Source organism: Triticum aestivum, chromosome 6A, assembly GCF_018294505.1.
Source record: "Triticum aestivum cultivar Chinese Spring chromosome 6A, IWGSC CS RefSeq v2.1, whole genome shotgun sequence".
NCBI classification, from domain to species: Eukaryota; Viridiplantae; Streptophyta; class Magnoliopsida; order Poales; family Poaceae; genus Triticum; species Triticum aestivum.
In genome coordinates this window covers 25,298,426-25,314,926 of record NC_057809.1, presented here as the reverse complement: position 1 = coordinate 25,314,926, position 16,501 = coordinate 25,298,426, and the positions used below count along the sequence as shown (strand labels likewise).

Genomic DNA, 16,501 nt, shown 5'->3' with positions numbered 1-16,501 from the left:
TGGCTTCGCCCGGGTTTGAACCGGAGACCTTCAGTGTGTTAGACTGACGTGATAACCAACTACACCACAAAACCGATTTTATTTTAATTTGACTTACAGGTTACTTGTTTAAAATGCTGCCATCACTTCATCAAGGCAAACTGTTTTTTTTCAGTTGAGAAACTAGCCCTAATTACATGGCTGTGTTACAATGAATACCAGCACCTTCTGGCAGATTTATATGAACTAAACATGCCTTCCTTCAGCAGTTCAGCTGACGAAGCCGCAAACATGCGCTTCCCGTCGAGGAAAAGTGGTGTATGATTCTTCGCGTGGTGCCATCATACACGGTAAAAGACTGCCTCTATAAACCACGGCACCAACATTAAAAAGTAGTTTAAATGTTCATGGAAATTTATGATTATTTTTATTTTCACAAATGTTGACGATTGGTGAACATCAATCTTAAGCATAATCAAGGATGGATCACCGACCATGATGTCAAAGAGAAGGTTGTCCACAAGCACTTCACCGAGGCCATGGGAAAGGGGCGCCCGCGGGCGCGCGACTTCAATTGAGAAGAGCTCGGCTTAGAGGTACACAACTTGGACTCCCTCGCGGACCCCATCACCGCGGAGGAGGTGCATGAGGCCATTAAGCAAATGCCAACCGACAAAGCCCTCGGGCCAGACGGTTTCACCGGTTTGTTCTTCAAGAGTTGTTGGGACATTATCAAGAATGACATCATGAGGGTAGTCTCTCTTTTCGGCAACCTGCACACGGCAAACCTCCACTGGCTCAACTCTGCAAACATTGTTCTAATTCCTAAGGAGGGTGCTGAGGGGATCATCGACTTCCGGTCTATTAGCCTCATCCACGCGATTGCGAAGATTGTGGCAAAAGTTTTAGCAATTCGGCTAGCCCCTCACGTGAACAAGCTTGTCTCCAACGCGCAGAGTGCTTCCATCAAGACTAGGAGTATCCATGACAATTTCATGTATGTGAAAAATCTCGCGCGTCGCCTTCACAAGAGCAAAACTCCGTCCCTCCTTTTCAAGCTTGATATAAGAAAGGCTTTCGACTCTGTGAGATGAGAGTATATCACTGACATCCTCCAGCAGAGGGGGTTCCCGAGCACCTTTCGGAATTGGATCACCGCCCTCTTATGCACCTCCTCCTCGCGGGTTCTCCTCAACGGCATCCCCGGCAGCCCCATTGCCCATGGAAGCGGCTTCCGGCAAGGGGATCCTCTTTCGCCCCTGCTATTTGTCATTGCTATTGATCCCCTTCAAAAGATCCTCGAGCTGGCTACTAGGAAGGGTTTGCTTCACAAAATCCGGGGTCGTGGGCCCGTCATGAGAACATCCCTGTACGCCGATGACGCGGCCGTTTTCATTGCACCCATCAAGAAATATATTGACAACCTCTCTGTGTTGCTCGATGCGTTTGGTGATGTCACGGGACTATGCACTAACTTCTAGAAGAGCTCGGTGGTCCCGATTCGGTGCAGGCACCTACAGCTCGACACCATCCTCCAGAACTTTCCTGCTGCCCGGGCTTCATTCCCAATAAAATATCTAGGGCTACCTCTCTCGGTCTGGCAACTAAAAGTTCGGGATTTCCAATTCCTCATGGACAAGGCCGCTTCCAAACTTGTTACATGGGATGGGAAAAATATCACAACCATTAGTCGGGCTGCCCTTGTCAAGTCGGTGCTATCCTCACAAGCCATCTACTTCATCACCCCATTGGTCGTTCCACCAAGCATCCTCCACTATGTCAACAAGCTTGAGAGAGCTTTCCTTTGGGCGGGAACAGATAAGACTACCGGCGCGAAGTGCAAAGTTAATTGGGAATCTGTATGTCGAGCGGTCGAATATGGAGGTCTTGGGGTGCTAAACATGGAGAAATTTGCAAAGGGCACTTTGCTTGCGTTGGCTTTGGTCCGAATGGAAGGAACCCACCAAGCTATGGGTTGGGACCGGCAACCCATGCGACGAGATGGACAAAAATCTTTTCTATGCTTCAACGACCATAACCGTTTGCAACGGTGCGCGCACACCCTTCTGGGACTCACCTTGTGTGCGGGACCGCAAGCCAAGAGACATCGTACCGCTTATCTATGCCGCTTCCTCTCGGAAGACATGGAAACTTCGGGAAGCCCTCCAAGATGATGATTGGGTTCGCAAGATCAAGGTCACTCCCAACTTCACCTTCGAACATCTTCGACAATTTATTGAGCTCTGGTCCACCATCCACGACTTCCCTCTTGAGGTGCACGCCGAAGACGACATTGTGTGGAAACACACAGAGAGCGGGATTTACAGTGCCAAGTCCGCCTACTTGGCCCAGTTTTTTGGCATCATCCGCTCACCCATGGAGCTTGCAGTGTGGAAGGCCTGGCCCCGCCCAAGGTCAAATTTTTCACGTGGTTGGCCATGCAAAATAGGGTATGACTGCTGACCGGTTGGCCAACCGGGGGTAACCCGATTGTGGGCTTTGTCCTCTTTGCAAGCGCGTGCAAGAGTCCATCGACCACCTCCTCTTCAGATGCCGGTACACTACTAGACTTTGGGAAATGATAAAAGATTGGCTCTAGCTCGAAAGCATCAAGACTTCCACTTGGCACTTGGCACGGTCAACCAAAGAGTGGTGGATCGGGTTCTCCGACTCTACCATACCGAATAGGAAGGCCATGGCTACCCTCTCTATGCTCACCTCTTGGACAATCTGGAATGAAAAGAACGCCCGCATCTTCCAACTCAAGTGTGCCCCACCGACGGTTCTACTAGCTAGCATCAAGATTGAGGCTCAAACTTGGGTCACCGCGGGTGCAAAGAAATTGGGATCTATGATGCCGCGAGAGTAGGCCTTTTGTAGTGGTGTTGTAACACAAACATTAAACTCCTTTCCCCTTTTAATTAATGAATGAGGCAAGTCTTTTGCCTCCTTTCAGAAAAAATCTTACAATCAGTCGATGAGTATGGACAACAATCGAGAGGGGATGGGAGCCTGAAGTTATCTCATCGGAGAAACAGAAAGATGGTTGTTTAACCCAGATTCAAAGCCACCGCGTAAGTACTAGTGATATACTCCATGTCCTAGCTATAGATGTACTAGTGATATATTTTATGTCCTAGCCAAAAAAGCGCATACGCTTGGGCAAAACCACAATCGCCGGGTGCGCTGGGTGGCCGAACAAGTGGAGTGCTCTAAGCTGTGAGTAGTCCATATCCTTGACTACGGGTTTGTCACACTATCTATATAGCATCTTCTCTCTCATGAATCTATACAAAGCTCGCTTCCCTGGTAGGTACAAATCATTGCACTTGGGGTCCCAATGTAAGCAAGTAGACTCATTCCCGTCTCCCTGAGTGTATTTCCTATCAAATTTTGTGATGGCCTTTTTGTGAAGGGATCTAACAGACTCTTTGCAGTTTGTGATACCACTCTAGAGCTCTCGATTTCCTAGCATATTTCAGTCTTCTCTTTAAATGCATCAAGGAGTTCATATTACCCATAGAACTATTCAATTTGACAATTACATTTTGATAGTCATGAGGATAGGCAAAATTGGTTTCTCAACCACCCGCAAGTCCATAAAAAACTCATGATGTTATTCTGCTTCAATGGTGGTTCTATCCAATGTTGTGAGTTCAGCTTCCACTCTTGACCTCACTAAGATGGTTTGTTTACCTTCCGAAAAGAAATGGTCTGCTTACAAGATTTTCATGAAATAGCCCCACTTCCAAGTGTGGAAAAAATTCCACATGGCCTTTATCTCATAAGCATCGGAGATCCAATTCGACCCATAGTTCCCTTTAGATTGTGCATGACTTTTTTCAAGACCACTCAATGACATCTCCAGGTCCCGTTCCCGGCTACACCCAGGTGGGGACTCAAGGGGATACGAGTTAGGATCATGGGTCTTATGGTTGTAGGGAGATATTTTCCATTTAAATCATGAGATTGCCTAATGTAACGGATCCCCGAATCCCGATGGATAGCTACCAAACTAACGGTCATACCCCGCATGTAGGCAAAACCTCCTCAACATCACGCTGATAGGAAAATTCCCATATGTTTGTCAACTTGTGATTTAGGTGCACGATTGTACAAGGCTCTTTCAATATCGTTTCTCTTTAGGAAAACAAGAGTTACCCTGTCAATTAGACGACAACCGGGCAATTCAGCAGAAATAGCATGCCAATATTTTTACCAAAAAGGGCTCCACGCCCTGCTTGCATGACAATATTAACAAGCTTAGCATTCACACCCTTTTGACAAGTAGAGTACGATGATATTTACAGTTAATTGCCATGGCAAAAGAATGAGTTTAGCAGTTGTTGCGCCGTGTATGTTGCAAATGTAGATTAGAAAAACATAAAAAAATGTAAGAAAGAAATATCGATGTTGCTTGTGTTCATGAACCTGTAAATAATTGGATCACTGCACGTCAGCTTTAGAACTGATGCAAGACTTCCCAGAAGACTAGTGGATGGAAATCCACACATGTTGTTCAGATCTGTGATAAGATTGTCATGGGGGGCAGTGACTCTGATGCGGAAATGTTGAATCTCTTTCCTTTTCGATCCTTCTCCTATATTCATATATTCTATACATCAACAAAGAAGATAAACGTGTGTTCCAATCATGTGTCTTTGCTTTAGCCCTTTGCCATCCGTTCAGCAAACCATGTTTTCCAGTCTGTAACGTTTTCATCGCCATTTGCCACCTGAAGTAACACGGAAGATAAGAAGCTGGGCGTAAACCCTTTGCTCATGCACCGCAGAAGAGTGAACAGGTTCAGACATGTATAATTTATACCTCAACCAATCTGAGGAATTGCCCAAAGCCTATTTCAAACATATTAGTTGAAATTATTAAGCTATGATACCATTTATCGATGTATTTTTTTGACACATTTTAAAGCGTGGGTGTGATTTGTGGCATCGTCCATGACATTTGGATTGTGCTTGTGAAATTTGGCACCCCCATTCGTAGAATTCTAGATCAGGCACTGGGTTCATTGAACACTACTTTCATCATATATAGCAGCGTATTGGAAATGAATAATGTTCAAGCTCATACATGAGCCTTTCTTGAGCTAATTACCTCGAATATGAGTGTTGTCTGCGGAATGGCATCCAGGGCCTCCACACAAATTGTAGCAGCATCCTCTCTGCTTATTTTCCCCTTGGCTGCTATACCCTGCGTATTTCATGGACCATATGAAAAGATACTCTTGCCTCAAAAAAACAAAAGAAATATAATTATCTATATTTACAATGTCTATGTTATGTGCAAATTACTTTCTTTTTGCAAGAAAATTGCAAATTACATGATACGTCCAATGAACCTAGTGGATTAATCTTACATGACAAAGAACATGGGGTCAGTGCCCTGTCTGGCTGTGTGGTTTATTGTACAGATTTAGCTTTACTCGCTGAAAGTTGCTGGTCTAAATTAAACAACATTAATTATTGGAGAGATAAGGTAGCTTTGTGTGCTGGTTGTCTGGTACCTCTGTAAAACTGAACCCCTTCTCACCACCCGGAGTGGTCTCCAGAGAAGCACTCCTGATTATCGTCGATGGGATGCCAGATGCAAGAACAACCTCTTCGTCTCGCTCGGCTAGCTTCCTTAGCTTGCTGTTCATAATAGCTTGGAGCCCACCGCTATTTCTGTAAACAGATAGCTGCATTTTATCAAGATCTTTTATGGTAGTGACTAAAAACTAGGCTGAACCGGGTAACCCGAGGTTACAAGAGAGGAGTAAACCTGGGATAGCAGGACAATGTGTTCGACACCTTTGAGGTCAATCTGGTCAGAAAAGAAGCCATCCTGTTGAAAATTTGCAATAGAAGGTCAAGGCAATCAAGCCTTTGTATGCAGAAGAAAACTTTTTGCCACAAGGAAAAGGAAGTCTTGAAACAGTTCTGACATAAGTATCAAACACACAACTAAATTACAAAGATAAACATTGAAGAAATCAATCCATAAGTACCACCAGATACACTCTACAAAATTTCGATTCTCATACGTCTACATGGATAAACCTCATGCCACACAGGAATCTCCAAACACAAGAGCACGTCTCAATAATGCCAAAAGGTGGGGAAGACAAAAAATACAGTGATGTACTAACATCGAACAATGAGCTTGAGTAACTCGTTTATGTGACAAGCAATCAATAATTGTGCATAGAACGGAAATAGTAGGATTATGCCAGAAAAGTTTCATAAATGAATAAACAATGAACATTGAGTGGAAACGTACGTCGGTTGGACAAATTACAGCACAAACACCCCTCAATGTTTTCTTTGTGAAGGACTTATCTTCGATGTTGCCAACCATGCACTACAAGGAAACCAAAACAAGGAATGTTAAGACAAGTCACTATTTATCAGAGAAAAATTGATGAAAAATAGCATACGATAAATAACCAGAATTTTTTAGGTGAGAATTCAAAATTGTCACCTCTACATAAGTTCCAAAAGCTTCTTCAGTTGATCGTTTGTCCTTCACTAATGCTTTTATTCTGGCCCTTTTCAGAATTAGTGACAATATCACCATCTGAAAATAAAAGCAAATCAAAGTTCAGGAATTGAGAAAATTTAATCAAGCTGTACATACGCAATTTACACATTGCGATATTCACTGAGAAACGGCAGAAATAGCAACAAAGAACTCTGGAATTTAATAATAGGAAAAATATGGAGGCGACATCTGAGGATATATGAACACCAATTTAGTCTTTCGGAAATGATCTGAATATCCTAGAGTATTTTCCCAAAAAGAATTTGCAGAAAGAACTCTTAGAACTCTTTTACGTTAGTAGAATAAAAGTTTACATTGTAGAGAAAATCTTGTGTAAGTGTCAAAACATTGCCTTAAGAGACTGATAGTTTGGCTTTGGACACACATGTAAGTAAGAATAGAATATATATTGTTCAGCTCATAGCACAAGAATACAGAAGAAATTGGGGTATAGTGACTAGTGAAATACTGAAGATAGGACCGGATAGCATTTTCTGCACTGATTGGAAACATGAACTTGAAGAACAAATCAAACCTGTCCAATCTCACTCTCGCCATTGGTAACTAGCACGGCATCTCGAGGCTCCTCGATATCTATTCTCATCCCCAAACATGCCAACAAATAAGAGATAATGACAACAAGATGGTATTACATTTATGGATTTTTTTCTCTATACACCTGAAGACTCATCCTCCTCGCCCTCGGCACCCCCATCCTTGGGAAGCAAATCGGGTGCTCCATACCACTTCCTCAACTTTGGACCACCTGTACAAAAAGGTTTCAGAGAATACAACCTGACAGTCAATAGCACCAAACTTGCACGAATAGACTCGATCCAACAAAATTTAATATTCGGCTTACCTCATTATGGAATAATACATGTATTTGTGCATGAAATTGATTTATAGGGGGGGGGGGGGGGGGGGGCGACATACATGACTAGTGGAATTTAGACATGATTATGATGATTGCTCACAGGTGTGACTACAAAGATAGAATCCTTCCACATATGAACTATAACGTGATTGGTAGTTTAATCTGGACTCTATTTCGAAACTAGTTTAAATTTGAGAATCTTCTCTATATAAGAGATGGCTCTTTTGAAATGCAATATAAGAATGTCTCTACCCCTTAGCCTCACGTATGCAATTGGGAGCGGCACCACAGAAAAGTGCAAAAAAATAGGGGTAGGCTAAAAACATATTCCCAACAGCCATTACATATCAAGTATAAAAAGTTGATTCTTAGTGATCATTGCATCATCTATGTCTCTAAAACACAATCCAAACATGTAACCAATGCGTGTACAAGTGAAAGACTACTCCCTCTCGCTTCGATACTGCTCTCTGAGCATCACGGGGGAGCCCCAAACCTGCATTCTCGCCCCCTACCACCTCCCATCTCTACCTCATCGCCGACAGCAAGCGTTGCCGGGCAAAGCCCATGCATCGGCACTGGCAGGGCTGCTCTACATCGACATGGTTCTAGCGACACAGGCCTGGAGTGGATGCTTGCAGTGGCTTCCTCGGTGAGGCCTTGTTTTCATCGACGATGAAGCTCTTCGCGGTGCGACAACTCCCTTGTGGTGGGGCACGACGTCCTACTGGTTTGGCTACGGCTGGTCATGAGCGTCGAGGAAGCAGGGCAACAGGCTCCGATGAGCCTGGATCTAGGAGATCTTTCTCTAGTTGTAGATTTTGCGGGCCCTATGGAGCTGATGGGCCTGGGCTAGGCATAGCAGATAGTTGTAAACGGTTGGGGAGGGGAGCTTAGTGGTCCAGCTAGTCTCGAGGCTCGGGTGGGTGGAGAGCAAGGCAACATCGGGTGAAAGCTCCGCCTTTAGCTAATGGTCAGGTAGGCAACGGAGACGCACTTAGGCATCGCTTTCTTCTTGAAGGCATCATCAAGGATCTAGAGGTTGGTGCTCTCCGGTGGCGGTGGACGTCACTCGGTCACGGTGGCACGGCGTTTTCAATCCTGACGAAAGGGGGTAGGGATCCCCTTCCCGACGATAGTGGCCTAACAGAAGTTGAAGTCACCTCGTTACCAATGTCGTCGATGCTCTATCCACCTTGCCTCTCTTTGTCTTTGCTCGGTGCCCTGCTGCCTCGTCTTCGGCGTCTGGATTCCGAAAGCTCTCCTTCTCCAACTAGTTGGGCGTGGACAGCGGCGATGCTGCTGGCTAGGTTTAGCCCGGATCTAGGTGGTCGCCCATTGTCCACCATGCGATGTGAGGGGGCATTCTTCTAGCCCGAATGCCGACGGTGCGGCATCTTTCGATCCAAGGTGAGGGGGTAGGGTCCCCCTTTGGTGATAGAGAAGGAAGATGTTGTGTCCCCTCCTTCCCTATGTGCTACCTGGTGCACTGTCCACCTTCGACGGTCGGCTATGTCCTGCCTTGCTCTCCGACCTTGATTTCTTTGATCCTAGTGTGGAGTGCTTAGCGTGTGCAAGCTATAATCTTCATTTTCCTTTCATTAGTTGCTTGTGGAGGCTGTAGTTGATGTTTTCTTTCCGGTGTCCCCAGTTGTACCAGTATGGCCGTTATTGTTTGAATCATGTCTTATAATTCCTGGCTGGTTGATGGCTATGTTAATTCAAAGCCGGGCTCTTCGCGAGCCTACGTTCTAGAAAAAGATGTGGTGCTTATCCTTCCTCCCAGACAACCCCGAGGGGGAGTGGCAACGGCCTCGAGTGCTCCGTTTTCTTGAAGGTGTCACCAAGGTATGGTGCTCACCGTTCCAACCAGACAACCACAAGGCGAAAACCTTAGATTTCCCCGGAGCGGAATCGGTGGTGGTGTTTTTGCATCATGCACCCCTTGGGGGTGTCGATCTCGCAAATGTTATCATTTGGAGGGACCGATGGATGGTGTGAGGATGGTGATGGTCGTCAGGGCGGGCGCGGCAATGATGACGATGGTGAGCAATGTCGAGATAGCGGCAATGGTTGTGATAGTCGGCCCTTTGACGTGTCCGCTGGATTATCTCAGTTTGTTCACTGATGTGCAGTCGAGGCTGCGCCGTCGGAGCTCGGTTGGTGATGATGACAGGTGATAAGTTGTCCGTTCGGTGATCTTTTGCAGCCCATCCTTGCATATTTCTCCTTCAGATCTCGCCGTCAAATTGGAGATGCACAGTCGGCGATGAGTGTGGCCGGTTGTTTGGCATGGATTCATGTGGTTTCTCACAGCCTCTGCGGTGTGGGCTTTGTCGACGGACGTTTGCAGAGAAATTGCGGTCGCTTGCTCAGGGAGAACCAGAGAAGTGAAGATGATGACACCAATTGTGCAACCTCACCGGTCGATGTATATTCTTCGCAGCAGTGTTGTGCTGTAGCTTTTGTGTGCCTGATTCCCTAGGCTGTGACGATTTTCGCCCGGTTTTCCGCTAATTAACCGGATAACTCTCTTCTTCTTAAGTTGCCTTGTTTAAAAAAACACATGTACATACCCACTTTTCAGGCGACCAATATTTGCATTCTCAACATTGGTTCTAGAGCTTATGACATAATAAATCTGGAGATGCGGGAAGAAACGCGCAGTAACGGGCAGAGGTTTTGGACATTACCCTCGATGTAGTCGAGGATGCGATCGGTGAAGCTGGCGTCCTCCCTGCCCTTGGACCGCACGACGGCGACAAGCGGCCGCCTTCTCGGCGAGAAGAACAGGGGGCGACTACCGTCCTTCGTGTGCGATGGACGGTGAGGAGGAGGACGCGCCGGCTGCGGCGTGGGCGGCGCCAGCAGGGGAGGGGCGCGCATCTGGGGAGCCGCCGGCGGCAGATTTCGCGCGCGTGCGTGCGTGCGTGCGTGAGTGGCTGGTTGGTTTTGCGGCGAGGAGGAGGAGGAGGAGGATAAGGCGATTGCATTGCGAGGGTGGAAAGCCGCGAAACTCTTTTTTTTTTTGAGAAAAAGCCGCGAAGCTCTTGGTCCAGAGGAAGGGGACTTGGGCCGGGTTGGGCCGCGGCTTTGTATCAGGCCGGGCCGCCGTCGGGCTTGGGCCGTGCCAGGCCACCTTCTATTTTCATTCCTTCAGGAACAGGCAGAGCAAGCTATACAAAGCTAAGTTTCAGAACAAGCACAACAGCAATCAGAGTGGCGCAGCGGAAGCGTGGTGGGCCCATAACCCACAGGTCCCAAGATCGAAACTTGGTTCTGATATTTCATTTTCTTAATTCCAATTTTATTTTTTTGTTTCATCGAGCCAAATCTGTATACATTACTGTTTCAGAAAGACTGGTAACGAGAATCCAATCTGGTTTATAATCACCTTCTTCTCCAGTTTCAGCCAATATGTCACTGAAGAACTCAATCTCATTTTCTACAGCAGCAGATTTTTGTGAGCCCCCTTGCTTGAGAAGCAGATGCATCATTAACAAAGCTTCCAGAGCAATTTTCAGGTTCTGCATACGTGACTCGCATAGTGAGATAGCCGTTACACAATATTGGATCGCACCTCCAAGCATGCACCCCAATTCGCACGATATGCACACGTTTCTAGGACTGAATTAGAGGAGCTATTTATGGGGCTGAGTTAATAAACAGATTAACAAAGCCAATATATACAAGATACAAGCATTATCTGAACTCACATTTTCCATGTGCATATGCAATAACATGTGCACTTGTGCAAGTGAAGGAACCTGCGCTAAGATAAGGATACACAACAGCGCTTGGGTTGCAAATATGTTGCTTTGTTATACTACTATAATAAAGCAGAGGCACACAACTGACAGTCATTACCACAGGGAGGACACAGTTCGACAAATCGACAATGGTCAGGCTCAATCGAATAATCCAAGAGAGCTGAACCTTTGAAGCAGTAATCAATCGAGCAGTCTATGTCATCTGTAAAAACCATCCAAGATCCAACGGTTGCATGCAGGACAAAACAAACAAAACAGAGACCGCCTCTTACATGGAGACCTCAGCTAGAGCAAAGACTTTCGATTTTCTCTCCATAGTGTTGTATGGGTTCTTCTCAACTATTGGTCTTGCAGAATTGAACATCTTGCAGGCCAGAACAAAATCAGAATCAGCTCCATCACCTGCCATGTTATCATCATCCTTGCCATCACCAGTTTCATCCTCCTTATCTTTGCCATTTGAGTTTTGCCCGAGGTATTAATATTTACCATGGGGTAAAAGCACATTGAAAAGAACCATAAACTATTACAAAAAGAAAAGGACCAACAACAGAAAGCACATACAAAACACATCATATATAATTATATACAAGCGTCGGTCAATGGCATGCCCCTAGAATTCATACATGTGCATGTTTAGTTCCAATACAATGCACCCAGAATACATGCATGTGCGTGACTTGTTCCAGTACGATACACTGGAATATCAATTGATACATTCATGATAAATCTCCAGAGTATATGAAATTACATGTCTATACCAAACCAAGAACCACAAGTGCTGGTTCTAGTACAATACGAAAAACAGCATACCAACCCCAGTCGGTTGAATGCACCTTGAATACATATCCTGACTAGTTCTAGTACAATACCTGAACATTGATTGATACATTCATGACAAATCTCAAAAGCATTTATTGAATTACATGAGAGCAAACCAAGAACCAGTGATGGTCCTCTCATCTCAGCTTCTATGCATTAACTTTACCTCTGAAGGAAGTCCAGGTAACAGCCACTTGCACATAAACCCAATCATACAGGCTGTCACAGAGCGAGTACCACGAAACTCTCCATCTCTTCTTGAATAAGAAGGTACAGAAGACCACCCAGAGACCCATCACATATCCAGAGCCCATGGCGAGGAAAAACGAAACCAAGTCGCCGCTTGCATCTCCGTGGTTTTCTCCTGGAATTGGCTCGGGCTGTGACGAACAATTTACAGAGAGAGGAGGACCACAAAGGCCAGGGTTGCCAATATAAATAGATGCTGGGTCTTCGAGTGTTTGCAGTTGATTTCCAGTTGGTATCTTTCCTCTCAGATTGTTGTAGGACAGGTTCAGGCGACTCAATGACGTGAGAGCCGATAAGCTTGAAGGGATTTCACCAGACAAATCATTGTGTGATAGGTCGAGTGACTCCACTTTCATTAAGGCACCAACATTCTCAGGGATTTTTCCATTGAAGTTGTTCCATGATAAGTTCAGGTTTTTCAATTCCATAAGAGTGCTGATTTCTTCAGGAATCTCTCCGGTAAGACTATTACAGGATAAATCAAGATTCACCATATATATGATTTCTCCTGTATAGAATCTCTCTTGACCTTTCGTGAGTATCGTGGAATTCTCAGCATAGTCAACTGGTTGACTCTCACCATCCTCACTTCCAGAAGTTAACGCATGCTCAAGATCAAAAAAGTTGTCGCTTGTTTGTGTCATGCCTGTCCAAGTAATAATAGATCTCGGTATGCTGCCTGATATATTATTGTAGGCAAGGTCCAAATACTGAAGATCAACAAGCTTCGTAAGCTCGACTGGAATGTGACCACAAAACATATTGGATCTCAGTCGTAAGAATGACAGGGATGATAGCTTCTCCCCAATCCATGACGGTAAAGCCCCAGAGAATTGATTATGTCCGAGATCAAGAAAGATGAGTCGTGGACATTTCTGAAGAAGTGAAGGAAATTCACCAGAGAGGTTGTTGTTTCTGAAGCTTAGATTAACGATGCTCAGATCTGTCATGTTTGTGCTGGACTCATTGACTAGGCAATCGGAAACTGATCCATTGAGGTTATTTCTTGATAGATCTAATAACCGCAATGATCGCAATTTGCACAAAGAAGATGGAATGGCCCCAGAGATCATGTTGTTATACAGAATAAGTGTTTCAAGCCCTGGCGCTCCAAAGTCTAATGGTAGTGGCCCAACTAGATTGTTCCGACTGAGATCCAGGTCGGTTAGAGTGATGGGAAGCTTAGGTATTGGACCACCAAGCTGGTTAGAACTGAAATCCATTTCTTCTGCTCTCATAAATTCCATTGTTGATGGTAGGAATCCTGTAATCTGATTATTTCGGATATTCAGAGACTCTACTGAGGAAGCTGCTGTCCAAAACCAATCCGGTATTATATCGTTTATGCTTGTGTTTGATATATCAAGATTCTGCAAGTTCTTTTGCCATCTAAGCCATGTTGGAAATTTAGGCCCTAGATGGCATGACCCAAGTAGAATCATTGTTAGACTGGAAGGGGGAACCCAAGTTGGACTCACTGTGATGGCAATGGAGTTGTCTGACAATGTCAACTCCTTCAACATAGCTAGACGTGATAAATGGCTTTCATGCATGACCCCATCCAGGTTATTAGAGTTAAGCACCAACCTCGTTAGCTGTTTGAGCTCTCCTATCCACACCGGGACATGACCAGTGAGTTTGTTCTCAGAAAGATCCAGCCAGCTCAGGTTTCTCAAGGGCTCTACTAGTGTAGTTGGCAGGCTTCCAGTCAGATTGTTGTACGGTAAAAACAACTTCTGTAGTTTATTCTTTGAACAACTGGGTAATCGGTTGAATAATTCTGTTATACTCCCGTCGATATTGTTCGAGTAACAATATAGTCTCTCCAAATTACATAGGTTCTTCAAATTGGATGGTATCATGCCCACAAGGTTATTTTCTGCTAAATTAAGCTCCACAATGGAGGTCATATTACCTATCTCATCTGGAAACGGGCCATAGAAAGCATTGAACGAGATGTCTAGATACTTGAGGCTAGTTAAATCCCAAAACCAGTTGGGTGTGCCATGCTTATGTAACTTGTTTTCGGAGAGGTCAAGTGTTTCAAGAGATGTCAGGTTTGAGAGCAGAAGAGAATCAGGGCTACTTCTAAGATGGCAATCGGAAAGATGAAGAACTTTCAGAATTGAAAGCATGTTCACCACCGGAAGCCAGTGAACAATTGTACTGAGGTTCACCCCAGTCATATCCAGGTGCTCAAGGGAAGTTAACCGTGACAACCAGGTGATATCGGTGGAATATGTGCCACTATGGAAAGAAGAATCAACACTCACGTATGAGTTGGTGTCAAGATTTAGGTACTGTAAGTTGGAGAGATTACCCAGATGCGGTGGTATCCTTCCAGTGAACTGTGACCATGATAGGTCGAGATATCTCAGCTGATGGAGAGAACCGATGAACTCCGGTATTTGTTTCTTGTCGAACCTGTTCTGGCTGAGGTCGAGATACCGAAGATGATGTAAACCAAGCAACGAGGAGCTTATGTTGCCTGCTAGTACCTGCCTGCTCTGATTGCCATTTCTGTAATCTGGGCCTCGGAGATCGAGCCTGACAACATGGCGGGTTCTGTTGCTGCAGTAGACGCCCTTCCATCGGCAGCAGTCATCACCCTTCCATGATGGAAGGAGGTTGGTAGGGTCTGATAGACCTGCCCTGAAGGCGAGAAGGGAAGACCTCTCGCCAGCAATACAACTGGTGATTGTAGCGTTTGGATGCAGGGCAGATGTGTCCTCTGTGGTGCTCTTGGCTTGAGTAAGCAAGAGCAAGGCTATGGCTATCTGGATGCAGGCTAGTTGAAGCGTGTCCATGGGTGCTTTTGCCATGAGTATGTGTTCTTCTTGGTGTAGGATACCCCATGGTATACATACATGACATATATGTAATCAAACTGTTGGTGTTGCCTGCCAAGATAAAAGTCGCTGGTTGCTGTTTAATTAAAGCAGCCGGAGAGTGAAGTTGAGGGAGCTGACCAATGATGGCTTGCAGGCTTGTATCCATGCTCATGGAGTTTCTCTCTTGTCCGTTTTGGGATTTGAGGTAGCAGTGCACACCAATCAGGGCTTGCAGGCTTCGGATTTGATTAAAGCAACTGGACAGTGAAGTTGCATATAATTAATCAGAGCAGTTTGTTCGTAATAATGAAGAAAAATATGCACTATGCTTTGGTTAGTAGCAAGCCTGATTGTAAACATTCTAGGAATTATATAATGTATATGTACGATGTTGATGTGTGCTCTTATATAAAAACAGCTGACGGATTCCATTGGTCGCTAACAAGTTAGCTCTGGTGTCGATGTTTTGTGTTAGCTCTGGTGGCACACTAACAAGGACTCTGGTGCTTGGAATTCAAAGCCACTGGTCAGCAATGTGAAGCTGGGTGCAGCTATGAGTGCTTGACTTCTACTCCCTCCGTTCGGAATTACTTGTCATAAAAATGGATGTATCTATAACTAAAATACATCTACATACATTCATTTCTTGGAAGAGTAATTCCGAACGGAAGGAGTATAATATTTGAGATGTGAATGATGAATCCCACTACTAAGGTCCAAATTAAGTTTGACCAGAAAGAAGTTCCAACCTTGGGACGTCGGGCGAAGCCACTCCCCATCCATCTGTGTGGGTAAATGATGAATCCCCATCCATCGGCGTAAATTTATGTAACTCACGCCGAAAGGAAAGTCTGCATCCGTTGTGAACTGAGAAGAAAAATGATGGGTGTTGGCTGCCTGGAGAAGTAACCTGTGTGCTGCTCTGCTCCTCCTCTGTTTTCCCTTGTGTCCATTTGTTCGAGCAGCTTGCGTGCGCGTGTGAGTTCACCGGAAACACGGGGAGAGAGCGAGGCTACTGCTTGCCAACAAAGGAATGGTGGAGGACGGAGAGAACCTCGAGGCCGATGGCGCCCGTGACGAGGTCGGAAGACACCGTCGAGCGGGCTGGCGTCGACCCGCTGGACGAACTCCCCTGCGCGCGACGCCGACCGCTCCAGCGCCGCCATACTCCTCCGCCGCACCCATACCGGGCTGCGGGCTTGACCGCCGCTCCTCCGCCCTCAGTCAGTCAGGCTGCAGGTGGGGCCGTGGGGTGGGCTTAGGGCATGTACAATGGTGCTATCTTAGCAGTGCCACGTAGGATAAGCGATTAGGTGGAGGAGAGAGAACTCATAAGAAAAGGCTTGTCTTCTCTTATTTAGAGAAGACAAAAGATGATCTTTTAGCACAATATGTCTCATCATATTTTTAGGAATGACTAGTTATTAAAGATA

The 16,501-nt window shown here is 45.4% G+C and overlaps 2 protein-coding genes and 1 non-coding gene across 3 annotated transcripts; all 3 read right to left on the bottom strand.

The window, feature by feature from the left end:
- On the bottom strand, positions 1-74 carry TRNAV-AAC (transfer RNA valine (anticodon AAC)). Its single transcript has one exon. It is a non-coding gene; the product is annotated as a tRNA-Val (tRNA).
- A 4,151-nt stretch (positions 75-4,225) lies between these two features.
- LOC123131758 (uncharacterized) lies at positions 4,226-10,380 on the bottom strand. The gene is made up of 9 exons (XM_044551434.1): positions 10,090-10,380; positions 7,199-7,285; positions 7,055-7,113; positions 6,460-6,555; positions 6,259-6,339; positions 5,761-5,823; positions 5,504-5,677; positions 5,095-5,190; positions 4,226-4,714 (listed from the first exon to the last, which is right to left on the bottom strand). Exons 1-9 carry the CDS (start codon positions 10,280-10,282, stop codon positions 4,646-4,648), a joined length of 918 nt encoding a protein of 305 aa, XP_044407369.1. The 5' UTR covers positions 10,283-10,380; the 3' UTR covers positions 4,226-4,645.
- A 671-nt stretch (positions 10,381-11,051) lies between these two features.
- LOC123130097 (receptor-like protein EIX2) lies at positions 11,052-15,332 on the bottom strand. The gene is made up of 5 exons (XM_044550048.1): positions 12,155-15,332; positions 11,980-12,038; positions 11,656-11,689; positions 11,569-11,616; positions 11,052-11,368 (listed from the first exon to the last, which is right to left on the bottom strand). Exons 1-5 carry the CDS (start codon positions 15,057-15,059, stop codon positions 11,226-11,228), a joined length of 3,189 nt encoding a protein of 1,062 aa, XP_044405983.1. The 5' UTR covers positions 15,060-15,332; the 3' UTR covers positions 11,052-11,225.
- Between the last annotated feature and the right edge of the window lie 1,169 nt (positions 15,333-16,501).

Bases quoted from the DNA above. Each gene is read 5' to 3' on its own strand.
- LOC123131758 (XM_044551434.1), bottom strand. From the start codon at position 10,282: ATGCGCGCCCCTCCCCTGCTGGCGCCGCCCACGCCGCAGCCGGCGCGT. The intron at 6,556-7,054 runs GTTTGATTTGTT...TTTTATTTTCAG, and splicing joins GCGAGAGTGAGATTGGACAG to ATGGTGATATTGTCACTAAT. The intron at 4,715-5,094 runs GTAATTAGCTCA...GTGTTACTTCAG, and splicing joins AGACAACACTCATATTCGAG to GTGGCAAATGGCGATGAAAA.
- LOC123130097 (XM_044550048.1), bottom strand. From the start codon at position 15,059: ATGGCAAAAGCACCCATGGACACGCTTCAACTAGCCTGCATCCAGATA. The intron at 11,690-11,979 runs GTATGCTGTTTT...TTTTTGTAATAG, and splicing joins CATTCAACCGACTGGGGTTG to TTTATGGTTCTTTTCAATGT. The intron at 11,369-11,568 runs GTGATGGAGCTG...TGGTTTTTACAG, and splicing joins GGATGATGATAACATGGCAG to ATGACATAGACTGCTCGATT.